General features: G+C 38.9%; 2 protein-coding genes across 3 annotated transcripts; one reads left to right on the forward strand and one right to left on the reverse strand.

Moving 5' to 3' along the window:
* Window positions 1-5,524: 5,524 nt before the first annotated feature.
* LOC121320884 (potassium-transporting ATPase subunit beta-like) lies at window positions 5,525-14,595 on the reverse strand. 2 transcript variants are annotated; one of them, XM_041259644.1, is made up of 7 exons: window positions 14,383-14,594; window positions 10,967-11,095; window positions 10,009-10,122; window positions 9,206-9,408; window positions 8,811-8,870; window positions 8,052-8,147; window positions 5,525-6,737 (listed from the first exon to the last, which is right to left on the reverse strand). In XM_041259644.1, exons 1-7 carry the CDS (start codon window positions 14,492-14,494, stop codon window positions 6,576-6,578), a joined length of 876 nt encoding a protein of 291 aa, XP_041115578.1. In that variant the 5' UTR covers window positions 14,495-14,594; the 3' UTR covers window positions 5,525-6,575. The 2 variants fall into 2 exon arrangements, with proteins under 2 accessions (XP_041115578.1, XP_041115579.1); XM_041259645.1 differs by lacking the exon at window positions 10,967-11,095 and having other exon boundaries at window positions 14,383-14,595.
* Window positions 14,596-16,863: 2,268 nt separating this feature from the next.
* On the forward strand, window positions 16,864-27,086 carry LOC121320885 (rhodopsin kinase GRK1-like). The gene is made up of 7 exons (XM_041259646.1): window positions 16,864-17,578; window positions 19,939-20,066; window positions 20,614-20,771; window positions 22,337-22,420; window positions 23,134-23,258; window positions 24,519-24,720; window positions 25,304-27,086. The coding sequence occupies exons 1-7, from the start codon at window positions 16,877-16,879 to the stop codon at window positions 25,597-25,599; spliced, it is 1,695 nt and encodes a 564-aa protein (XP_041115580.1). The 5' UTR covers window positions 16,864-16,876; the 3' UTR covers window positions 25,600-27,086.

Raw genomic sequence — 27,086 nt, forward strand, 5'->3', positions numbered from 1 at the left:
AAGGCGCTACTTTATCGTTGTTGATTTTGTTAGAAAGAAGTTCGTAAGGGGGTGCCCGTCCTTTTTGTTTTATTGAAAGGGGCAACTCCAATGATGTGTGTGAATTTTTTTTTTCTCTTGTTTTTGTACAATGCTTCAAAAACGGCAGGGTTTCGTGTCGTTTGTTATTTTTGTTTTGTTTACTGCCATTGTCTAGGCAGCTATATTTGAAAATTTGCTGAAAGTTTGGAATGATTATTAGATTTATAGAAGGTGCCTGATTTCTTACAGGCAGACATTGGAAACTTTATTTTATTGTTGTGTTTACATGCCTGCAAAGCTCCTTAAAACTCAGCTCAAATGTACTGAAACATAAGTACCTTTTTCTGTAATCTAATATAAATTTGAAATTAAATAGTGTTAACAGTTTTGTAACTCAGATTTGTCAGTCATTTTTAAATATTTTAAAATGAATTTTTATAGCAGTTCCAGGACAGGTAGTTACCCTTTTTTATATATAAATATAATAAATAGTGATGACTTTGCAGCAAGAATGATATGCGCAAGTACTGTCGGTTACTACTTGTTCTAAGATTCAAGTCTTTGTTTTTTATCAGAACACATGAACATTTCTGTAATCCATTGAATAGAGACTTCATTGTCTGATCTGTTTTAACTTGGCACTGTTTAGTTTTTATTAATAAACAGCGCATGGATATTTAAAAAAAAAAAGAAAGAAAATTGTTGTTGTTTTAATAATACTTTAATTGACATCTCTCATGTTTCAACATTAGTTGCCCTTGTAGATTAACCTGTTTTTGCTTTGCATATAGTTAGTCCCCTCTTGGACCAGGATGCAGACACATTGGAACGACTTATACCTGGAGGAAAGTGATGTGGTCAGAGTTTGAGATTCACCCCCCTTTTTTTTCTTTTGCTTTGATGGGAGAGCTCATAAAATGTAAGACCACTGCACAAATCACTTGACCCACTGGTTTCAGGCTTCTGGTGGAGGGGAGTTGTGGGGCATGTTATACTGCGGGAACTTGGTTACACTGGAAGGCTGAACAAATGCCGTAGTTCACTTAAGCATTGTTGCAGATCATGTCCATCCAGAAATTTGCCCTAACAGAGATCACTGCTTTCAGTGTGATAATGACCAATGTACAGTGCCAGAATTGTGCATGAATGGTTAGACGGGGCATGAGTGAGACTTCAGGCATCATTTAATGGCCACCACAATTCCCGGAGCTTAATCTAATAGAGCATGTAGGGATGAACGTGAAAGACAAATTAGTCCTCTCTGTCTGCACCTGCAGTGAATATTAACTACTAAAAAGAGTAATATACATCAAGACACAACAAAACCACTCAGCAGCCTCAACTAGGGTTAAATTTAAAGGGTGTGCTCAGGTTAAGCATTTAGGGTAAAGAGCTGTTCGGGGGATGGTGCCATGAATATGCTGAATAATAAATCCGACACTTGCAAGAGGGAAGGAGGTGAGACCCATGTAATTCATTTTTTTGTGTTGCACACTTTGCCTTTTTAACAAAACAACTTTTACAACACTTCTCCATTTGGCCTAGATTTTGTAGGACTAAACGTAAATTAAACAGCTGATGGAACTAGTTTAATAGGATAAAGTTCTGCATTTTTATGTGTCACAAAGACGGCCAAGTGGGCGGAGTCAGAACCAGGAAGGAATGAAATATACAGACGATGATGTGAAATGAAATGATGGCGCTTGCTTGTGCCGGTTTATTGTAAAATAAAACAGTTGAACAAACAGAAAACAGGACATAGCACTCTATGCCAAAATAAGAGACAAACGAAACGGACTAAACAAAACAAACAGTGGACTAACAAACAAACACGGTGAGCTTCTATTTAACGATGACTACTATTCTTATTATTATTTCTACCTCCGTCTCCTATCCTGTTCTCCACTCACCAAACAGCAACCGCCAGTATGTGACAACGTGCATCTATATATACTGTTGTGCTGGGATTCAATTACTAATTATTCACTTGAATCCCAGCACATGAGTTAATAAAGTGCAATTCCCTGTGCTCAGATATTATTACATTTTACTTGCAAGTGAAGTGCTGTGCAATCCTCGTGCCTAAATACACATAAACATTTTTAAACACTCATGTTACACAGACCCGTTTATATCCCGTGTACCAATGTCTATACACCAACATTTAAACACACCACACGCAACACATAACAGATAATATACACAGGGGTGGGCACTTTGTCACATATACCCCCTCCTGTGCAAAGCACACATGGCCTCAATGGCCACATCCCCCTTTAAAAGCCCAAAAGTCCCGCCCAAAGTCCTTGGCCAGGACCGGAGGCTTCCAGGGGCCCACAGATCGTAATGCTGTCAGCGGGGTAGCATTCTCCTGCCAGGGTAGTCCTAGCAGCGGAAAGGCTGCTTGGGGTGTGGTCTCCTGACATTCCCCCTTCTTCGGTGCCTGCAGCTCCCCTTGGTGGGGCTTCAACCACAGTTCTTCCTGCAGGGAAGAAACTGCAGTGGGAGCAGGTCTCCGGACCGCCCCCACGATCTCCGGCAGCGAAACTACTGCTGGGGTTGGTGGTCTCCAGACCTCCTCCCCCTTCTCCAGCAGTGAAACTGCTGCTGGGGTTGACGGTCTCCAGACCTCCTCCCCCTTCTCCGGCAGGCAACCCCAGGCGATGCAGAGGCATCCTTGGGCAAAGCGAGGCTGGCATCCTTGGGCGAAGCAAGACTGGCAGTCAGGACAAGCAGGGGTGCGGGTGTTGGCCCTCTTTTCGGCCACTGCAGCCAGGAGGTTCTTCCCCGTGCTTCCCTCAGCAGCCTATACAAGGGCTGCTGAGGACCGCCAGCATCTAGTCCTGGTCCAGGGAGAGGCAGCTCCTGTTCCTCTCCCCCTGATGGAGGTGGAGGCAAAGGAAGCTCCAGCTCCTCTCCTCGTGATGGTGGGGGAAGTGATACCTGCAGGCATTCACCCTCTGCTGGTGGGGGAAGTGATACCAGCAGGCAGTCACCCTCTGCTGGTGGGGGAAGTGATATCAGCAGGCATTCACCCTCTGCTGGGGGACGGGGACCCAGCAGGCATTCACCCTCTGCTGGGGGACGGGGACCCAGCAGGCATTCTCCCTCTGCTGGTGGAGGAGGCAGAGGCAGCTCCTGCTGATCTGCTCCTGCCGGTGGAGGTGGCGGAGGCAGAGGCAGCTCCTGCTGCTCTGCTCCTGCCGGTGGAGGTGGCGGAGGCAGAGGCAGCTCCTGCTGCTCTGCTCCTGCCGGTGGAGGTGGCGGAGGCAGAGGCAGCTCCTGCTGCTCTGCGCCTGCTGGTGGAGGTGGCGGAGGCAGAGGCAGCTCCTGCTGCTCTGCGCCTGCCGGTGGAGGTGGCGGAGGCAGAGGCAGCTCCTGCTGCTCTGCTCCTGCCCATGGAGGTGAGAGCGGCGTGTAGTCTCCTGGTGGTGGAGGTGGGAGCGGCATGTAGTCTCCCCTTGTTACAGGGGACTGGTGCGGCTCTCCCTCACTTGCAGGAGACTGGTGCGGCTCTGGAGACAGCGGTGGGACCTCTGCCTTCCTCTTCTGCGGCAGTTCCTCCTCTCCCTCTTGGTAGGGGCAGCGGAAGGGACAGTTGGCAAAGAGATGGTCCTGGTTGCAGGGGAGGCACCCCGGCAAGGACTGGTTACATCGCCGGGGATGTCTGACCCTTAGGCGGCACTCCTCCTCCCTGTCCCTCACCTCTTTCCTGCTTCTCCCCATTTCTTTTTTTTTTTTTTGTAATCCAAAGACGCCCTTTTTTTTTTTTTTTTTTTCCCCACACAAAAAACCTCTCCTGGTCTGACGCTTGGAGGCGCTGTTAAATCCCACTTCTGACACCACGTGTCACAAAGACGGCCAAGTGGGCGGCGTCAGAACCAGGAAGGAATGAAATATACAAAGACGATGATGTGAAATGAAATGATGGCTCTTGCTTGCGCCGGTTTATTGTAAAATAAAACAGTTGAACAAACAGAAAACAGGACACGGCACTCTGTGCCAAAATAAGAGACAAACAAAACGAACTAAACAAAACAAACAATGGACTAACAAACAAACACGGTGAGCTTCTATTTAACGATGACTACTATTCTTATTATTATTTCTACCTCCGTCTCCTATCCCGTTCTCCACTCACTCGCGGTTGGGTGTTCGGTATGTGACAACGTGCTTCTATATATACTATTGTGCTGGGATTCAATTGCCAATTAATTATTCACTTGAATCCCAGCACGTGAATTAATAAAGTGCAATTCCCCATGCTCACGTATTACTACATTTTACTTGCAAGTGAAGTGCTGTGCAATCCTCTTGCCTAAATACACATATACATTTTTAAACACTTGTGTTACACAGACCCTTTTATATCCCGTGTACCAATGTCTATACACCAACATTTAAACACACCACACGCAACACATAACAGATAATATACACAGGGGTGGGCACTTTGTCACAGTAGGTCAGAGATGTTTTTCAATAAATGTCCTGTTCGTGTGTTTTTTGTCACTTTTTTGAGCACTCATTTTTGAAGAGTGCCCGGAATACTATAACAAATCCCTTGTCACCATTATACATGTTTGCAGCAGGTGGCAGAGATTTTGCTACTTCAGTGCCGTAACTTAAGTTAGACCGGATGAATCAAAACACATTGAGCGATGTGACCCATGTATTATTGTCATTTGGTTACCGCTAATCAGGGAAAACCCATATTCCTACATCGTTTTGGCATGCAAACGACTTGCTGCAAAGGCACGATGGTGATTGTCAAAACGTAGTCCATACATTCATGATTTCAACAGCGTAAGCACTGTAGTACAATTGTCACTTTTTTGCCCTATGGCTCAATAAGTAATAGCCTTTTTATACTAAAATGTAGGCATGTGCAGAGATCATCCTCAATTCCCATGAAATGACCCCCACTGGCATGATACTTTTTGAAGTGGGAAAACAAAAAGGCTTGCAGCCCAACACAGAGATGGGGGTTAGCCATTGATAATTGCATTTGTCCCTTTTTAAAATTTAAATTTCTCTTGCTCCAAAAATGAGCCTCTCCCTCACTCAAGCAGCACGACTGCTGCTTTTGATTTGCCAGTACCTCACTGTACATCGTCCATTCATTTTTCTGTTTGAAATTGCCATACTTTGGTTTACTGCATAGTCGTGCAACTAGTTGTGAGGGCTTAAGCTTTTTGGTAAAACCTGCAAACCTCATTCTGAGTATCCTAATTGTTGAAGTGGTAATTTAAGATGCACTATCTAAGAATATGGTGAGATTGTTACATTTTATAAAATACTATTTATATAGATATTCTAATAGATTTTTTTACTTTCTCTCTTGCTTCCAATCACGCACATGCCCTCATCTCGACACACACCCTGACATGTCGCTTGTGCACCTGTTGAAACTAATACATGGTAATGCATTTGTTATTTTAACATGGAGCAATTGGGTTCGAAGACACTATTTTCATATTTATTTTAGAATACCTGAACCAAGTGATAAGTATCAGTCTTTATTAATGGGGTAAAATATGTGAAACTCTACACTAACAAAGCTTGCTAAACACCTGCTTTCAAATTATAAATACATGTTGAGTTACTTCAAAACTTTTAATCGCTCACCAAATAAGTCATACTTTAAAGAAAATCTTCCAACACACGTAAGTCAGCTGATTGAAGTTGTATTAAACAATAACTGGGCTTTCCTCCACACATCAGAATATGCAGTTACACAAATGAATGGGATGCAGCTGCTGCTGCTTATGTTGGGTAAATAGGCAGAAGCCTTGAACACAGAACACTTGCAGTCAAGTTTGTATATGGTGGTGGAAAGTTATTTATGTAAAACTGCTTATTCATTGTACTGTTAAAGCTGAAGGTTCCTTTTAATTTGGAAACAAACTAAACCTCCAACAGTCTAAGAACTTGTGAATGTGCGATCTGTGCCAGTACCTTTTGGGTAAAGTTAACAGTCCATTAACAGGCTACCAGCATATTGCATTAACACAATAGAACCTCATTTTTAGTTTAAAAAAATAAATAAAAAATGGAGGGTCTTGGAAAGTCAAGTTTCTATAACTGTAGAGTTGTATCCATGAACATGGTGAGATGATTGTTACATTTTATAAAATGCTATTTATGCAGATATTCTAATAGATCTTCAGTAATCGGTGCATGCGTAATGAAAAAGTGTGGGGTTGGGGGAAGAGAGTACTGTAGCAAGGAGCCATAATTCTGATTTCAAGGGGTGTGTTCATTTGATTGGTCAGTCTGCAGGAGTGAGGCTTGTAACTGAGGTTTGTTTTACTGTACCGTGTAAAATCCTGTTGCCTTTACAGTAACTAACTAGTACTGCATACAAAGGAAATCTAGCTCATCATGGTCACCTCTTGCAGAAGTTTCATGTATGTGTGGTAAACTTCTACAGACATACATCTGCAAAAGTTCTTTTTTACGGCAGTTTGGTTCTGATTATATTTGAGGCCGTTTTCTACTAAACGGTTAGACGCTCCTTGGAGGGAAAATGACTAAAGCTGGCTGTGCTTCCGTTACGATTCAATCTTGAGCTGGAACACAACCTTGCCTTCATAGGGGTCGTGAAAGTTGTCTGTGCAGATATGGTCTGCCACCACTTTGCACTCAATCTTAATCTCTACGTTCTTCGTGATGCTGTTGAACTTGACTGCCACCAGGGGGTTGGTGTAGTTGGGCTGTTGAGATAAAACACATGAGAATGCCGCTGGTATTACTTTGATTCCCTTCAGATTATGCACTATACTGTATATAGTGGTATTCAATTAGTATTTTTCAAACCTTAAATTGGGTATGGCCTGTCTCATTCAGTAATGATCCCAGCTATACATGTATACACCAATAACAGCAAAGGTAATAACAGATGGTATAACATCATACTTAAAGTATCAATGCTGACCTTGCTTTTTAGATTTATGAACATGATTACTGATTTATGTTGAGATTCTTTTGGTTATTCACATTTAAAATGTAATTTATTAATTCGGGATATTCTGTAACTCACATGGTATTACTCCATCTTTACCATTGAATGAATTGAGAGCAGCGTATGAAGTGATTAGGTTACAACCTTCGGAACAACTTTTCATACACATCTCGTGTTGCAAATATTTACATATTTCATGTTGAAGTGTAAAATACAAAGAAAAATAAGATCTTCAACAGAAAGGCCAGTTAATGTACCTAAAGTATATGTTCTGTTCTGGCCTATAGACCTATATGTTGGCATATGCCAATTGGTTGGTGGGTATGGTTATCAATCCAGAATTAATGCAGCTAACACTATGCAGTCAGCGTAGTAGTGCTGTCTTCCTATTGATGTACAAGAAGATAGTTAATATAGAGACAGTGGCTTAGCAGGAAACACAAGATTATGTAATAGCCAATGCTGGGTGCAAACCAGCAACCCCGCACACTGCCAGCGAGCATCTTAACCACTATGCAAAAGAGGCAGGCTTGTCTGCATTTGTGGTTTTTAGAGCTTTTTAACCTCACCTCATCTCACCAACAGGACAGACTCTTTAAAAAGTAAGTGGCAGGGTTCTGAAAAATATAGCATATCCATCTCCACGTGTTGCTCCAACAATTTAAATAACAGACCTGACATTTCATTGTTAACACCCTGATAACTTTACATTTGTATAACTTTACAATCTTTCAAAGCGCTTTTCAAAATGCAAGCTGGGGTTTGAGATCTGTCCTCTAAATTGGGACTTGCCAACCCTGCTGCTTAACTAAACCTTTAATTGAACTAATACTTTGCTTAATTAGACTTTTTTTTTTTTTTTTTTTTTACTTATTTTCAACTCTTAAACAGTTGCTGATTTCAAGTTGGCTATATAGAAGTAACTTACAATCTGCAGCTTTTTAGGGCGCTGAAGACAATTAAAAAGGTCTAATTAAGCAAGTCTAAAAAAGGTCTAATTAAGCAACACGTAGCACTATATTTTTCAGATATATGTGCATAACACAACATTCTCCATGACACTTACCTGGGCCAAGCTGCCATAGTAAGGGAAGTAAGAAATGTCGAAGGTGCCATTTACTGGATAATAATCCACAAGGTCTTGATTTGAGGCACTGCCTTCCTGTTTTAAGATACAAGCTGAATGAGAGACATGACAGGAGCTGTATTTTTTAACAACATTCGACCATGCGGTTAAGACAGGTTTGGAATGATTTAGGTGCTGCCTGTCTGCACACACTTGTCCTATAGTGTACATGCTGGATTGTTAGGGTTACCAGACGTCCCTTAAGTTTGTAATGTTTGTGTCTTGACTAACACAACCATTTTTATAACTGATTATTTGTATGTGTGTATGCATGTCATGTTTAAATGGTAATTTCTCTTTTTTCTAATGTCTTTTTTTACATTTAACATGTTTTGTAGATGACAATAGAAGGAAAACCTGAGTTATGATCTGCAATAAATACACGATGCTTAATTTTAAAATTGATTGTTTAATATATATAATATAGTGTGTGTGTGTGTATATATATATATATATATATATATATATATATATAGATATAGAGATAGATATAGATATAGATATAGACATATAGATATAATAAATATCAAACAATCTATGAGAAATATTGACAGGCTTCCACAAATGTCATCTACTGAAGCAGAGATTCTGGTTAAAGCTTTGGTTATTCCACTATTTCCCAGTGCCATGAATAGCATGTCTTTATGGTGTCCTGTGTAACTATTGTTTGAATAAAATGTCTGTTGGTACTGTACTTACCAACACAGTACACTTGACATACGGAGGTGATCCGTCCTTCCCAGGGAGAAAATTAATAATCTGTTGCATCAAAAAAGGTGAAACCTTACGTTTAGTTTTTCTTCTATGTGGCAACAACAGAGGTTCTTTAGATTGTGGGTGAGGCCTATAAAGCAACCAAATTACTGCTCTATATAATTAAACAGTGGAAAAGAGCCACAATTAATTATATAGAATATTAATTAAATCTGTTCCATGCTAAGTATGTTCACAGCTCATTAATTTTTCTCATCTGAAAATAGTAACACTTTTTACTAGGAAAAAAAAAGACGACTTGGTTAACAGCCTTACGTAACCATATTACAGCATCGGCAAAGCTTACCGTCCAATTTAGAGCTGAAAAGAGAACCCCTTACTCTGTTCATTTTGATTAAGAAACATGGCTTCCCTTCCGGGTATCCATAAGTGGGGTCTTTCAGTCCAGAGCAGCTCCCCAGCATCTCTCGAGTGAAGATACAGGCATACTTAGTATGGTGTGGACCCCTGAAATCTTTCTGAATGGAGTACAAGCCACTGGGGCAATGCCGATTGCTTTCAATTTGATGAGTCTCATTATAATCTGTAAATAAATGTAACATGATTTTAATGCAAAACCTTTTTGGAAGGAATATTCAGACTAATTTGAGATGTTATTTTTAGATTGGAAGAAACCGAGCCTACACTTGCCACCTTCTGCCTGTAGCAGTTGCTGAAATCTCTATAGTGCTGTAATTCCGATTACTTGACTGAACCATTGGTCAGAAGCTCCACAGTGGAAGCACATTCTGACATGTTGGCCTGGTGCAGTATAACCACTGACACCTTGTCAATAAAGTAGAAAGGCATGGATTTTGAGATGTACAGCAGGTACTGGTCTTGTTCCTAAAATAAGAAACATGAAAAAACCATAGATGTTTGTATGGAGTATGCCAGACCAGCCAGTAATGGTAAAGAAAATGACCACCTGCTTGTTTTTAGTTTTGTACAATGAATCATAAAAAAATTGATTCCCAAACAAATCAATAATTGATAATACAATATTAAATGAATATTTCACACTAACATCTACAAGGTGGTGTTTTCATTCAAAAGCCTGCAGACATTGTCTGTTTGTAGAACATTGCCTGAGTAATGTTCTCGTTTGCTAAAGATGTTTGCCCTAGGTGCAGCTTTTACATACGCAAAAGGTATTTGTTAAGAATGTTGGTCATTCCCATCCAGCTCTTCTTATCCGAGGCATTGTAGGTGATCTCCAGTCCTTCCTCCCCCCATATATCTGGCCTTAATATTACCCCTGAAGAGAAAAAAAGGACAGAAACAATGGTCCTGTCATGTGGTTTGAAGATCAGTCGAGAGATTGGGCTGTATTTTCAAAGCGTTTACTCCAGTCTTTAATGAACTCTTGTTAACGTTACAAAATGAGAATGCGCTTAAGGGAACTTTAAACTTAGTTGTTTGTTTCCAGTTTTGTAAAACAATAACAGCCTTTTTACCTCTTTCAAGAAACAGGAGTTTAATTAAAGACTCGAGGAAAAGCTTTGAAAATATGGCCCACTGGTCTATCCGGTTAATCTAAATGATGGTGGACTCTAAAGACATACAGACCCTAGAGACCCACATGCTCTGCTCTGTTCGGTTTTCAAAACCTTTGCCTTATCTGAATGACCTCTCACTACTGTTACATTTGAGCAAAACATTGTGTATATTCTACAGCTATGGCCAAAGGTTCTGCATCACCTACAATAAAAACTATATGAACATAATTTAGATATTTTATTTAACATTGTGTAATCAAAGAATAACTACAAGATGACATTGCAAAAGTCTACGGGAAACCACAATAGTACAGTAATACAGTATTTCATGTTAGATTTTGAAGTATCACATTTTTCATAAGTGTGAGTTTTTCATTAAGTGTATGAAAAGGTATGTTATTCAATATGTTAATGTAACATTAGTCAGTAGGCTTCATTTGACTTCATGAAGCAAAACAAATTAATTCTATAGGATAATGCTAAACTTTTGGCCAAAGCTGCATAGCCAAGTACAAAACATGGCAGGTTCAACTGAATTAGCAGGGTAACATCCACTTCCTATGGACACTTGAAACGGGTTTGGGCGTTCAGTGGTCTCCGTACCTGGCGATGTTAACCGGTCCTGGTATGTGGGAGTGTATGGATTTAGTGTTAACAGCATAACATATAAGGCAAGGATGAACAGCCCCGACATCACAATGTAGAAGGCAACATAATACAGGCTGATGTACACTGCAATAAAAGAGAAGCAAGCGTTGGCCACATACAAAAAGAAAAACACGTTTAAAATAGTAGTCAGAGACAAACATTTTCATACACTAAAGCACTGCTTAACGTTAGCTAGGAATTAATTGGGCCACGCCTTGTCGATTTAAACACATTCTCTGGTGATCAATTAGAATTCAGACCCTGATCTTAAGGACCTGGATCATTGTAATTCTATACCACGAAACACTTCCACATTTTCACGCACAATAATGTTTTGAAATCTACAAACACCAGTCTCCAGTCTTTAATGAACTCTTGCTGTATTTAAAAAAGAGAAAAATAGTACAAATGTTACACATTGACAAACAAACCCCTTGAGAGAGCTGCAGAGACCTTAGGATTGTGTGTCTTTTTTTTTGTTTGTTTTGATTCTAGTTTTCTAAAATGAATAGGTCTTTTACCCTTTTCAAAAAACATTAATTAAAGACTGACATAAATACTCTGAATATATGGCCCAAAGTTTTAAGGTTCTTTAGTTGGCGATTAGTGTACCTGAGCAGAGAATACTTGAAAACAAGGTCGCGAACGTGTTGCTTATCTGTTCATAAGGTCATATAATTTATACTCAACTCAACCTGGGCAGGTGGGGGGAATAGCAAGGACATTACAAGGTCAAGAGAAAGATATCCTTATCTCAATAGCTGCCTTCAAGTTTTTCTTGGTCAAACGCTAACAGGCAATAGTTTGATTAAACCTGGTAACATTTACTATTGAGTCTTATCTTGCCTTGCACACACAGTCAAAGTTAAAGGGTACATAAGGACCTTTTTATTTTATTGTGTTACATGTTGCCATGTGCTGCTACAAGTGTGTACGTCAGGTGTGTTTCGTTTTTTTTTTTTTTTTTTTTTTTTACATTTTGACCACTTTTTCCTGCCTCAAGATGGCTTCCCATGTATGTGCATGGAGCTCTCATAACTACATTTCCCATCATTCTCCTGCTCACATATGTAACTGAGATGGATTTACCAGTGAGCAGGAGGATGTTGGGAAATGTATTTCTGAGAGGTCATCTTGAGGCAGGGAGTGCAATTTAAAAGTTTCTAAAAAGTGGTCAAAATGTAAAATAAACAACACACACCTTACGTAAACAGTCGTAGCAACACGTGGGAACATGTAACACAATAAAATAAAAAGGTCCTTATGTACCCTTTAAATGACCTGCTTATACTTTCTAAAGAATGTCAGTTCTTCCCTCAAACTTTCAGTTTATCACAATCATGTACTAAGATATGAAAGATTTCTCATTGTCTGTTTCCTGCATTCTGTCAGGATCGTATTTACAGCCTCAGTAGTTTTAGCTGCACAGTGTTTCTTGTCACTTTGTCATGACAGCAGGTGAACCGTATCAACCCTGCGACACAAGGCACTCTCGTCGGTCAGCTCTGTACTAGCTCAGCAAATCAACGCATAAACCTTTCTACCGTGTAATAAATTAAATAATTAATGGAAATACATACAGCTCTCATATTTTCACCATTATTAAAAGAAAACCTGTTATAGTTAATAATAATATATTATAATTATAATATTATATTAGCATAACCCGTATTGGGACCCCAAGTACCGCTTTTTTAATTGTATTGATAACAGGAGCTTTGGTAGCTATGATAAATAATCAATTAAGTGCCATGGCGTTCATGTATTTTGGGTATGAAAACCTTGTATAAAGTGTATTAGATGACACCCTATACACCGTGTATTAACACTAATATATAGATATATATATATATATATAATCTGAGCATCAAAATAATTTAACACTTATATTTGACCATCAAAAGAAACATATCTCTTCTATTTGGATAAAATTCACTAGATGTAATCGAAAAATGACAAACTTTGTTTTAGAGCAGGTGCAGTGACTTTTTATTGTGCTGATTAACAACTGACACCACGCACATGCTGCAAAATGATCTGTCGATCATGGACAGGTGTTGTGACTCTTGGTCTCCCAGTTCTTGGCCTGTCATTGACAGGGTGTGTCTGGTTATACCATCTCGCCAGCTTTGAAATTGCTGGCTGTGAGGACCAAAGACGAACCACAGCATTCTGCCCTAGTCCAGCCTCCAACATGTCGATTGCACGAAGATGCTGCTCTCTTGACAGATGTGGCCATTTTTTTTCTTTATTGCTTGCATTTCAACAGTTGAAATCACTCCATATTCAGTGTCCAATCAACTGTCTCACTAATTAGGTGATTAAGTGCATATACTCCAGTCATAGTCACTCAAGAGTGTCAGGGTCAAGGATGAATTCTTGAGTGATTAAAAAGAAACCAAAAACATTTAGTCAATGTCCATCATTTATATACCTTATTTTTTTTCTAAATTAAATGTGATATAATAGTGATAAGTTTCTTTTGATGCTATATATATATATATATATATATATATATATAATATATATATATATATATATATAGTGTGTGTATATTACTTTGAATACAAACAATACCGTTGAATACAATTAATATGAAGCATAAATATACTGGGAATATTAGACTAGAAAACACAAATACACATTGCAATGTTGTGCTTATACTCCTTGTGCATATTGAGTATGTTTTAAACAGCTAAGTAAAAATTGCTTCATTTCTGGTATAATACTGACATTGTGTTACTTTTCATATGGTTACTCTTTTTTGTTTTGTTCCATAGCTATTAACTGTTTATTAACATGCAACTAGTCTCTAAGTCCCCTTGGATAAAGGCGCCTGGTAAATAAACTAATAATAATAATGTATTTGAACTTGAAGGGTAATTGCACATTAAGGTCATACTATACTCACTTTACCCATGGGCAGTGGCAGTATAACTGCCCTGCATCCAGTATACACAATTTAAAGTACATTGAGTTTATGATGCTACAATTAACATTGGTATTATTGTTAGTAGTTTACCTAACCCTGATCTTTCATTTAGCATCAAGGTTTTAGTGTTAACAGTCCTGCCTAACTCTCATTCATTGGTGCATAACACCATTGACAGGAAAGACCAGCTGAAATTTACAGAGTCCTTGGTAAATTGCACAGCCTCTTACAGAAACTAGCAACAATAAGAAATCGGTAAGCTGACTGAATAATAATATTAATGCAAATGTCCTTTAAATAATTTCTTGAGCCAACATAGCCCACTCTCAAACCAACTTAAAACCAGTGCTGTAAGGAGAATAAGTTCCATTGTATTGGGATGGCAATCATGTCTAATAATCAACAAATCCATCTTTATAAAGCACACAATTCGACATACCCCATCTTTCTAAAGTTCTCCCCATGAACTGTTTGGTGTCTGAGTTCCACACGAAGTGCCCAAAGTCTTCACATCGTTGACCACAGGTACGTTTTTCTTTCAAAGTTGCCATTTTTTCTGTTGGCAAAGGGTTTGCGCTCCCAGAAAAAGAAAGACCAGCAAGAATAGGAGATTTTGTTGAGGAACAGCAGAGGTAACCGAGGGGATTGATTAAATTAGAAAACTGCGCTTTTATAAGTACAGCAAGTGGCATGGGGCCTGCAGATAAACATCAGCTGGCCAATCATATCCACAAAAAACAAATTCCTTGACCTCAAAATAACCTTTTGCCATCAACACAGGCACAATACTCCAGGCACCCAAACACAAAATCACTCTTTTGAGGGGCGAGGCCTTTAGGTGTACTTCACTTGTCATTGAAACCCTTTAGAAGACCTTGGCGTGTTGAAACACTTAAACTTCTAAACAATACCTGCTTGTGATAAGGATTGGAACCTGATGACTTTATCATACATACATATTTCGAAAGCTGATTACATTAAAAATCTCTTCTTCGAATTGAGTGAGGAACCCCTTATCAGTTAAAGCAGATCAGTGCATGCGTTGAGTGCATCACATCAGTGCTCATTTTTTGAGGTTAAGTAACCTGTTACGCAGGGTAATAAGCAATGAATGCTTGGGACTAGAACTCCATTAGAAATGCCAGTCGATTGTAAATAACAGTTGGTAAAGGACTGTTCATATGAACTGGATGCTTTTCATCATGACTTCATCGTAGGAAACAACATTTAACAAACAAATTGCTGTATATTAAGAAAATGTTGTTTTAATGTTGTGTTGTGACAAAGTGCGGAAATGAAAATCATCCAGAACATCCAGGTTTGTTTGTTTGCATGATGTGTGTAGAAATTGTGCTTCACGGTTACGCTATGCTGTTGTTATTGTGATAACGACACTAGTACACTTCAGGGTCTGTTACTTCTCAAACCACAGACTGGCGGTAGATGCAGCATGCTTATTGTTCAGCCAGCTGGATTATACATGCAGGTTTTATTTTATTTTGGTTCGTGCCATTCCACAATGCACAGGCTATTGTAAGAGTACACAATAGGCTTGCTTCTATAACCATAATGTGTTAAATGAATATGTACTGTAGTTGAGAGCGTTGCAAGAACATTTTGATCGGTTTGCTACAAATGTCAAAAGAAAGCAGACCGATAGCAGTGAAAACGAATGTCCAATAAAGGATTGTAGCTTTACCGTTGTTGAGATGGATACATAAACACAAATCAGTAGTTCTATATAAACTGCAGTTTTAATGTTTTTTTAGAAAACAGTTTGATTTAGCCATTTGATTTAGACTGTGGCAATTACATTCACTTTACCAATACCCTACAAAGAAAACTCCTGATTAATTTACACATATTTACAATATGTACTTATTTGAATTACAACACATAATATTATTATGTGTAGTAATTAAAACTGGGGCATGTACTAAACACCCTAAGCATTTTTTACCTAAATTGTCTTCTATAAACCTCAAAAATGAAGAAAGAAACAGCCTATTCCTTTCCAGCAGTATTGTTAGGATTTTAAAAATACAAGTAAAATTAGTAGTAACAACATTTACATATTTTTAAACTTTTTTCAGGGGTTCAAATGTAACTGTGGGTTTATACTGGACCCCATGTTTCCACACTGGAACAAGGTTTAGAACAGTTTATTACCCATGTTATTTGAACTATCAAATTAGGTACGAACGCCTTATCGTTTCATATTTTAGCTTATAGTTCAAGGTGGAATTGAAAGTTTCAAAAGCAAGCTATGGGGGAGGGTAGTTGTTGGTAAACCATAATTAGTATTGTTAACCCCCATTTCTGTTTTTTGCAGTGCGTTATTACCTGGAGTCCTTTCTTTACTGCAGATAAAACAATATTTCATAATCGAGGGGCCTCATTTTGAATTTAACTTTTTTAACTGAAAACTGCCAGTCAGAACCTAATAAATGTATCTCCTGTCTGCTGTCACTTTCAGCATTCTTATAATGTTCCAAGTGCAACTGAGGGGAATACAGGAGCAGGGGAAGACGTGCTAGGAGAGAAATAATTAGCACATATTATACAGTAAGTGGATAAAGACTTTAGAACTGTTGACTCAAGCATATTTTCCCTCACTACCATTCGTCCACCACTCTAGCTAAACCACTCTATAATATCTCTGGGGATCTGGATTAGCACTATTGAGTTGGCAAAATATCTAGCGTGGTCAAGCAGGTTTCAATCTGAAGAGTTCTATTTTACCTGCACCAGCCAGCTGTCTCAGATAAAGGACCTTTAACCTTTCTCAGGAGTTGCTTGAAGGACTTGCAGCTGCCGCAAGGGCAGTCATCTTCAACTCCTGTTAGATCTGATGACCACCCGCTGTTCGGCCACTTTGCAGGTTTGATGTCTACATCTTAGATAGGAGTGAACAGCAGCAGCCAGCTTCGAGGATGGATATAGGGGGTTTGGAGAACATGGTAGCCAACTCTGCTTACATCTGTGCCAGAGGCAGCTTCGACAACAGCTCCAATACCGCGCCCACCTGGGACAAGAAGTACCATGCCAAGCTCAAGCTGCCCCACATCACCCAATCAGAAGGCCTGAGGGACACGATTGACCTGGAATTCGAAAACATCTGCACCAAACAGCCCATCGGGAAGCAACTCTTCCAGCAGTACCTGGAGACGGTGCCAGAATACAAACCAGCGTCCAAGATCTGGAGGGACATCGAGGAATATGACACGGCAGAGGACAAGGACCGGGTGCAGAAGGCCTCCAAGATCATATCAAGGTACATGCAATCGGGGGCCAGGAACTTTTTCTCTCAACTAGATGAAAAGATTGTTTCCCAGGTGAAAGAGGCACACCAGACCGCTAAGGATGACCTCTTCGTGGAGACTCTGGAGAGCACCTTGGCTTTCCTGAAGGATGTCCCCTTCACCAACTTCAAGGAGACCATGTACTTCAGTAGGTTCCTCCAGTGGAAATGGTTAGAGGCTCAGCCCATCGGGGAAGACTGGTTTCTGGATTTCAGAGTACTGGGCAAGGGTGGCTTTGGGGAGGTTTTTGCCACGCAAATGAAGGGCACAGGGAAACTTTATGCCAACAAGAAACTCAACAAGAAAAGGCTTAAGAAGAGGAATGGCTATGAGGTAAGGGATTTTATTTATTTATCTGTTTTTTTTTTTTATTTTTTTGGTTGGCTTTCAACTGACTTACTGCATAAGTAAACACAATTTTTGGGGGAAAAAATGGTGGTTGGATATACTTTAATGTTATAACTTCTGTAGCTGTTCTGAATTTGTGTAAATATGTTTAAATGATACCTTAACCGTGTATATTTGTAGACTGTTCAGATTAGGTTTATGTAACTTGTCCTAGTTTAATTCTTCTACAGTATGACGATACTGCCAAGCCTCATATTCGAGGTTTCATGAGTTCTTATCAGTTCATACACAGGACTAGGAATTGGACCATAGTCAATGAACCCTTGGATGTGAACATATATATTCTTGCACAAAGTACTTACTTTTGTTTTGCTCTTGATTTACATTGCTGTAAATAAAATGTTTGTTTACGTACCATATAATATTCAGGGCAGCCACAAATTCGGAAGTGAAACTAGAAAAACTAACTAGAATGAGAAAGAAAGTCTGATAACTAAAAATACTATCATAATCATTGAAGTCAGAGAAGAATCTTTTTCTTTCATTTTAGGATTTAACAAAAAGTATGATCCTTCTAATTCCCAAAATAATCCCAGCTGTTCAATTCCAAATCTACAAATCTTATATGGGGAGTTCCCACCCAGCAGGGATTCATGCATGCGCTGCACATTGCTATTACTGGATCACAAAGACTCTAAGAACCAGCTGAAGTGGGCGATTAGGAGATAATTGTATAACCTTCACTGGAACATGACCTCAGACAAGATTAGCAAGGCTGTATCTTAATTACTGTTACTGATGGAGAACAATAAATAACCTGTGTGTGGGTTGGAGGTAAAATGGAATTTAGCTTCATCCTTTAGTTGTGAGGCATGTTCTCAACCTGCTGAAGATATCATATTTCAAAACTAAATGATTAGGTTTTATTAATTTGTTTAAATGGTTTACATTGTTGAATATTTTCTAAATGTAGAGTTCAGAAACATGTTTTATCAATGGAATACTGTGTGTGATTATTAGATTATTCAAAATGTTTCTTGCTGTCAAATGTATTTCCCTCAACTATCTTGAGGTAGCAGTATTAAGTATTGCAGCTCCCCCTAGTGCTGAATCTACTACCGATATACTGTCATTCAGTGAGAGCTGAGGAAAGTACACTGGCATATTTGTACAAAACAGGTATGCATTTTATTTTACACTTTACTTTTAATTTTTATAGTAATGACTTTCAGTGCAATGCGCTTTTGTCTGTTTAACATGCTGTACTGATACAGATAAACTTTACCATCTTTAGACGGTTACTTTAACAGTTAGTATCGACACTGAACAGAAGCAAGAGAACTGCTTTTCTATCTATCCCTCAATATTACCCTCATATTTGCCTGGGAAAACATGGAAAATAAATAATGATTGTGCTTTTGTTACTTCATAGGGTTTATTTATTGATACAAACAAACAATATGCGCAAACAGGCAATTGTTTTTTATTTCAATATAAGGAGACACCATGGTATTGGACTTGGTACAGCCCAGAGCAGGTGCTCAAATTCCAGCTCTCTGTCATTGTCGTCTTGCAGGGTGTGATGTAATTGTACTCACTGATGGTTGGTTTAGTAATGCTGTGTTCAAGCGTGTCCTTGTTCTGACTCTGTGCCTTGTTGTCTTGCAGGGTGTGATGTAATTGTACTCACTGATGGTTGGTTTAGTAACGTTGTGTTCAAGCGTGTCCTTGTTCTGACTCTGTGCCTTGTTGTCTTGCAGGGTGTGATGTAATTGTACTCACTGATGGTTGGTTTAGTAACGTTGTGTTCAAGCGTGTCCTTGTTCTAACTCTGTGCCTTGTTGTCTTGCAGGGTGTGATGTAATTGTACTCACTGATGGTTGGTTTAGTAACGTTGTGTTCAAGCGTGTCCTTGTTCTGACTCTGTGCCTTGTTGTCTTGCAGGGTGTGATGTAATTGTACTCACTGATGGTTGGTTTAGTAACGTTGTGTTCAAGCGTGTCCTTGTTCTAACTCTGTGCCTTGTTGTCTTGCAGGGTGTGATGTAATTGTACTCACTGATGGTTGGTTTAGTAACGTTGTGTTCAAGCGTGTCCTTGTTCTGACTCTGTGCCTTGTTGTCTTGCAGGGTGTGATGTAATTGTACTCACTGATGGTTGGTTTAGTAACGTTGTGTTCAAGCGTGTCCTTGTTCTGACTCTGTGCCTTGTTGTCTTGCAGGGTGTGATGTAATTGTACTCACTGATGGTTGGTTTAGTAATGTAATTGTACTCACTGATGGTTGGTTTAGTAACGCTGTGTTCAAGCGTGTCCTTGTTCTGACTCTGTGTCTTGTCCTCTTGCAGGGTGCGATGGTCGAGAAAAGAATTCTTGCCAGGGTCCATAGCCGCTTCATTGTCTCCTTGGCGTATGCATTTCAAACCAAAACTGACCTTTGCCTGGTGATGACGATAATGAATGGTGGAGACCTGAGGTAAAAAGTATTCAGATGCCGTTCAGGTGGTATAAACAAAACGCATCTTTTTGTAATAGTCAGGTATTGTAATAGTCATCTCTGCTGAAATTCCCATCAATTTCTGAATAGCTGCAGACCAACAAGCGTTGAGAATAAGAACATATCGGTTCTTAATGTATTCTAGGACGATATTTACAGCAAGTACAGTAAATCAAGTACTGCGTGTAGACAGCACATTGTACTTGAAAGGAGTGTCTTTTTTTATGGAACAAACTTAGTGTGGGGTGGTGATGACTTTTTACTTTTTGCTCTCCTTAACACTGCCTCTAGTGGATACTTTAAAAATGTCAGAAATGCTACTCACAGAGGTCTGGTATGTTCTATGCTTACTGTTTATTTGAAAATGACTTTGGGATGAATGTCCAACAGATCCAAAATGCTTGCTCTACTTGATTTAGTTTCTTTCAAGTTTATCTCAGAATTTAGTTCTGTAGGCTTTTTTTTTTTTTCAAAGAAAGTTTTGTGATTTCTAGTATATTACCTTTGAATATGATTGCAACAACAGGTACCATATCTATAATGTTGATGAGAATAACCCAGGTTTTGAAGAGCCCAGAGCCTGCTTCTACACAGCACAGATCATCTGTGGGATGGAACATCTTCACCAAAACAGAATCATTTACAGAGACCTCAAGCCAGAGAATGTACTCCTGGACAATAATGGTAAGCTTTTAAAGTGTGAAACGTAGCTAACAAAATAGTTCCATGCATTTTCTCCACCATACACATTCAACCATTGTGTATGTGCAGTTTTGAAAGAAACATGTTTTAGTAGACATATATTTCCATATTGAAACATGGTATCTGGTATTCTCTAGGTTAAAGCAATCTGTGTTTGCAAGCCGTGCTTTTAGACTGTCTTGCGTTTCCTGGGCCATTGCATCGCCCCCACCCTTTCTATGGCTTCTTTCCTGTCAATAAGCAATCATCTACTTCCCCTATTGACTGCTTCCAGCCGGTAATAAGCGTTTTACTACTGAGTGTTAAAGGACTCAGGAAGCACAAGTGCAGAAAGATAACCCCCAATAAGGCACAGAAACCGTGAGCTAGCATTAACCTAAAGCAGTACCAGATATTTTTTTAATGAAAATACATTTAACAGAAATGACCATAGCCACTATAGTCATTAAGGGGATATTATATTTTGCATAGCTCCTCCTACATTGTTGTGGTCAATGCAGCCTGTTTGCTTACAGCCTTAGTTTAGTGCCTGGGATATTATTTGTATTTATTTACTTCTTTGAAAAGTGAAGTAAAATGTTTTACACTGCTGTGCAAAAGTCTTAGACACGTTGCATTTTTCCACTCTGATGCATTATGAGCATCAACAATTTACTCAATGTCTCCAATAATGTTTTCTACTATTATAATAACCTTGACTTGCATAAAAACGGAAAAAATTGAGTGAAATAGCAAGGAATAGAATGAAGACAACAGCACTGACAGAAGGTACAGGTATCATTTTCCATCCATCAACAGTCTAAAGCACCTCTGACCACTGTTCATAGTCCAATTTTTGTGCTCTTGTGCATATTTTAGCCTTCTAGTCTTGTTCCCCTTTCTTAATAGAGGTATTCTTACTGCAACACATCTTTTAAGTCCTGATTTCAAGAGTGATCTTCGTACTGTTGATTTGATGGACAACGACACCTGTGCCTTCTGCCAGTTCTGTTGTCACTTCAATGCTTGTCTTCTTTCTATTCCTTAAGGATATTATCAAGTTTTGCTCATCCTTGCTAGACAGCTTTTTGGGTCTTCCAGTCCTGGGTTTGTCAATTACAGATGATGTTTCTCTTATGCTTCGGATACCACATCTTGAAAATCGAGTGATGCAAGCTATTTCACACAATGTCAAGCTTGTTATAATAGCATAAAACACTAGTGGAGGTGTAATTTGAGTAAATTGTGATGCAATATGAGCATATATATATATATAATATATATACCTCTATATAAGATATAATATATATATATATATATATATAATTGCCTTTTTTAAATTCTATGAAATCAACATACTTTATTTGAACTCCATGAAGCTTTAATAAGCAAAATGAATAAATACAATGCTTTGGAATACAAGTAACCATCTTACTATAGACAGTGAAAAATAGCAAAATGGCTTTTATGAGGCTGTGTTGGTCCCAGTATTCGATACTTGCAGGTAGTTAATATTAGATTCGGTGTTGTGTTGATGTACTCTTCAGTAACTGACATCTGTCCTGCAGGAAATGTGCGTATTTCAGACCTTGGTCTTGCAGTTGAGCTGAAGGACAGTGAAACAAAAACAAAAGGTTATGCAGGAACCCCAGGTAAGTGCACCTCATCATATTCCTTACACAGTGCACAGTGTGATACCAAGCGCAAGCAAAGTGTAGTTAAACATTGTACAAGCATCGTGGCATTGAGGCAATGGCAGGTTGTCAACTACGGTTACTAAAGTTACTTTTTAACAAGACTACGAGCCAGAAACAACGAAATAGTAAGAAGGAGCAGTTCAATTATAGTTTCTTGTTACAATTAATATGACTTTATTCCTCTCTGAAAACCTGGCTTTCCTTTGCACTTGCTTCCCTGCAAAGTTTACTATCTGTGGAACAGCCATTCAGAAACGTGGGCCTTGTTTTCCACTGTGGGGAAATTAGAAACCACTTTAAAAGTCCTTTAGTAGTTTTCTGTAGATCACATCGTTTTTTAGACTTTGTTTTCACTTTGTTTTCCATCTATCCAGGCACTCGTTAAATTCACTTAGTATAAGGACCCCACCTATGTATAAACTATTTAAAAATAAGCCATAGTACTCTTCAAAAACAATATTGATTCCTATGTTCCTATATAGTATATTATACGAAACTGTAGTTAGGGTTAGCCGGTATTAGCTACTGCACAGCTGGAAGTGAATCTATAAGTGAATCCTCTTTAAAAAAAAAAACCTTTTTTTTTTTTTTAATTGATAACCAGTGCAAATGTATAGTAAGTGCAGCCCTTTCAGTTTGCAATTAAAGTGCGTTGTTTGAAATGTTAGGTTTCATGGCTCCTGAGCTCCTGAGAAGCGAAGAGTATGACTTCTCAGTGGACTACTTCACCCTGGGAGTGACACTGTACGAAATGATTGCAGCCAAGGGTCCCTTCAGATCCAGAGGAGAAAAGGTATTGTAATGAATCTCCTCCTTGGCGCCTGATAAGATAATAATAATGTCATCACATACGACACACACTTACCTCTCTGCTACAGAGCTTGCTCTTCAGTTGAATATAAGGTGTTTGTCTTTGAAGCGTATGGTTTACGGTTCGCGTCCAGCCCTTGCCTTTCCATTCACTTCAATGGGTTGAGATGCCAGCTCATTACAGTATGTATTACTAAGAATGTAGTTCTGCACTGGAAAAAAAAAAACAGAAAAACATGGCAGGAACGAGACGGTCATTGGGCTAAACACTCTTCCTGTTTCATTTCCTGATCTCCACTTCTTAGTTGGAATGATGACGGGTCTATGCTGTGCCATTACAGAGAGAAAATGTACCCTTGTTATGTAGGGAATGGAAATATACACATTAATCAATAGTAGCTTAATTGGTGGCAGTTTTGGGTAATAATATAATAATCGCACTTGATTATCCAATGCTTCAATATGTTGTACTCGTCTAACTGTGATAAAGCTATAGTGAGCTGACCTACATCACTCAAGGCAGAAATGTGAATAATCAACGTAAGCAAGAGCAGCTGCAGCCCTTTGGAACTGTATGTAAGCACAAGCACACAAACATAAGACATGAGACTGAACATTTAGATACAGTACAGTATATATTTAAAAAATTAAATGTAAGGCTTTTTTTGTTGTAAATTTAAAGTAGGACTCCCATCTGGGTCTTATTTCTGAATATTTCCTCCCTATTACAAAAATATAAAATCTGTACAGGGGGGAGGAAAAAAAAAAGGAAAAAAAAAAAGACCTGCCACCTTGTGGACATTGGGAGTAACGTCATGTGGAAAATACAAAATCTCCAGCATGCAGCAGCAGTGTTGGCAAGGGCCCAGACTAAATATCGTGCAATGCTTGTGCTTGAGCCATTTCTGTGAAAATAAATACAAGAGGTAAGGAAAGCTAGATAACTACTCACAAGCAATGAAACGTTCAAACAGTTGTGCTAGGGTGTGTGTGTGTCACATTTACGAGTGAAACCAGCATCACCAATAGAAATGCATATATGAATTTAATAGGAAGCATGCTAGCTCATACATACAGTATGTACATTTGAATTACTGCCACATTATAAAGTGTAAGCAAACACAGTGGTGTACTGTAGCAAGCAAAAGTCCACATCTGGCTGAACTGTCTCTGTGGATCCAAGGATGAAGAGAATGTAATGGTATCAGTTGTGGCTTTTAACACCTCCTCTGCCTTTTTTCAGGTTGAAAACAAGGAAGTTAAAAAGCGTATTCTCAATGATCCGGTGAGCTACACAGAGAAATTCAGTGAAGAGGCCAAATCCTTTTGTGAAGGGCTGCTGGAAAAGGATGTGACTAAGCGACTTGGGTTCAAGGATAACAGCTGTGATGAGCTCCGGGTTCACCCATTCTTCAGCACCATTAACTGGAGAAAGCTGGATGCAGGTACAATGACCTTTTTGTAAAAGCCTGTTATTGTATTAGCGAATTCACATTTAATTATTACATTATGATATTATGGTTAGTACCTTGGTTTTTCAGCAGGGTGCCTGCTTTAAATGTTTTCAGAACTCTGCCAGAACACAGTAGTTAACTTAAGATTTTTGCATCCTGGGACTTTATTATTCTATCACATATGTTGTGGTGATATCAAAGCTTCAATCTTTTATTCAGTAACTTGTGTTGAACATTTACATAAACAGAATTGTTTATAAAAAGCAATGTTGCCTTAGTAGTTAATATACTAATAACCACTTCATATTAATACATTGTTGAAGCATTTGTCAAAATGTCTGTTTCAAAGTAAAAAGACCATTCCAGGAATTAACAAAAGACTGGCAACTTGACGCGGCCAGCATTGAAACCGCATGTGCCCGACTCACCCTGCACAGCATGCAGCACTGCTGTGTGTATAGTAAACACTCAAGCACCCACTAGATTTAACATGGCTATGGGACACTGCAGATAAAAATCATTTGTAGTCAGTATTCATTAAGTGTTTCTTCATTCCTCTTCCTCTGCACTCTAGGTATACTCCCACCTCCATTTGTTCCAGACTCTAAAACCGTCTATGCAAAAGACATCCAGGATGTTGGTGCCTTTTCCACTGTTAAAGGTGTTAACCTTGATGAACCTGATAAAGAATTTTTTGATGAGTTTGCAACTGGCAACATCGCGATACCCTGGCAGGAGGAAATGATAGAGACTGGTGTTTTTGGAGAGCTCAGCGTGTGGGGCACTGACGGAGAATTACCAAATGATCTGAGGAGGGAATCCATTACAGAACTGCCAGCAAACAAATCCGGAGTCTGCTCTGTTTCTTAGGAAGGCAGTGTCCTTTTCAAGAAGAATACGTGTGACATGTGGATGAATGAGGAAACTGAAGAGCTATGGTTATAGAGTGCAGGATTTTGTTTTTCATCAGGTTTGGTGCAAGATGTCTTCCCATTGAGCGCAGAGGTACAAGCTGCTGTTGATGCTTGTTCAGTCCCATGCCACGATGCAGAAGACTAAGACGCACAGGTTTGTTTTGTGTCCATGGGAAAGATACTGAAACCCTGGGACACTGTCCTCAAAACCAGAAAGATAAATGGGATGACCCTATGACCCTAAGCGAAAGTTCACAAAACACGAAGAAAGAGTTTCGGGTCTTTTTTAATAAACCTGTATGCAACTCTGTTTCATTCTGATGTGCACTGCAATGTATTTGGCTGCAGGATAATGATGGCACAAGTACATTTTGTTATGTTCAGCCAATGGAATGACATCCTGCCCCCAAGCCAGCTGGAAACAGAATACTGAACACTGTACTCTTTTTAGAGTAAGCTAGTAAGTAGAAGCCCCAGATTCAAGATATAGCCAAGTTTTAGTTAATATGAATACAAACAAAACTGTATGAAATAAAAATAGAAAATCTAATATATTATAAATATGAAACACATTTAGAGTTATGTTGGAGGAATTTTAACGTTTGAGTTGAACATGTATGAACTGGGTACCCAGGATCATAATTTACTTGGTAAAAACACAAGCTGGTTGACTAACATTGTCATTCTCTACAGACTACATGATAAAGTTTTCAGTACTGTACTCATTGTTACTAATGCAATTTGACTGCAGTGGCCTATTGCATGTGTAACAAATACTGTGCAATTCATTCATTATTGTATAGACTGAACAGTAGGGCAGATCGGGCACATATTTGCATACCTGCATACTGTACATTACAGTTGCAATGTAAGTGGATTAAAATCTACACTTTGAGTTATAAAGCAGGTTCACATTTCCTCTTGAAGACACTGTGTGCTCCTATGAAGCAAGTGCAAATACAATGGTAACATTTCTCAAGAGCAGAACACTGCAAACGGAATGATTTAAAACTAACAGGAAAAAAATATTTGTTCATATATATAATGTACTGGTTTTATTGTACTCATTTTATTTTACTCCTCTATGAAAATTAGCCTTTGCACTTGCTTCAAGGCGTAGTATGTTGTCTGATCCATAAGGTGAGATCATTAGCCTAAGCAATAATGTTGTTTTTTTCCCAATGTGTGTCAAAACTGGTTTCATGGAGATGGTAGATTTGTGGGTCTAGTTCTTGTTTTGCATAATGAACAAAAGCTTACCCTTTTGAATCTTCACAGCTAATTAATGCACTTGAAAATAAAAGCATACGTTTATAACTCTGATCAAGCTTGCATTGTTTTTGCTTACTCTCACAACTGAATCTAATAAATTGATTAGTGAAGTCTATATTTCATACAGAAGTTGTGCATGACAATGAACTATTGAGCACTGGCAGAGAAATC

This window comes from Polyodon spathula, chromosome 9 (assembly GCF_017654505.1).
Source record: "Polyodon spathula isolate WHYD16114869_AA chromosome 9, ASM1765450v1, whole genome shotgun sequence".
NCBI lineage: Eukaryota > Metazoa > Chordata > Actinopteri > Acipenseriformes > Polyodontidae > Polyodon > Polyodon spathula.

Excerpts from the sequence above, each read along its gene's own strand:
- LOC121320884 (XM_041259644.1), bottom strand. The coding sequence starts at position 14,494 with ATGGCAACTTTGAAAGAAAAACGTACCTGTGGTCAACGATGTGAAGAC. Across the intron at positions 8,871-9,205 it reads TCTTAATCAAAATGAACAGA|ATTATTAATTTTCTCCCTGG; the intron begins GTAAGGGGTTCT and ends TTGATGCAACAG. Across the intron at positions 6,738-8,051 it reads ACTATGGCAGCTTGGCCCAG|CCCAACTACACCAACCCCCT; the intron begins GTAAGTGTCATG and ends TTATCTCAACAG.
- LOC121320885 (XM_041259646.1), top strand. The coding sequence starts at position 16,877 with ATGGATATAGGGGGTTTGGAGAACATGGTAGCCAACTCTGCTTACATC. Across the intron at positions 20,772-22,336 it reads TGTACTCCTGGACAATAATG|GAAATGTGCGTATTTCAGAC; the intron begins GTAAGCTTTTAA and ends TCTGTCCTGCAG. Across the intron at positions 23,259-24,518 it reads TCAGATCCAGAGGAGAAAAG|GTTGAAAACAAGGAAGTTAA; the intron begins GTATTGTAATGA and ends GCCTTTTTTCAG.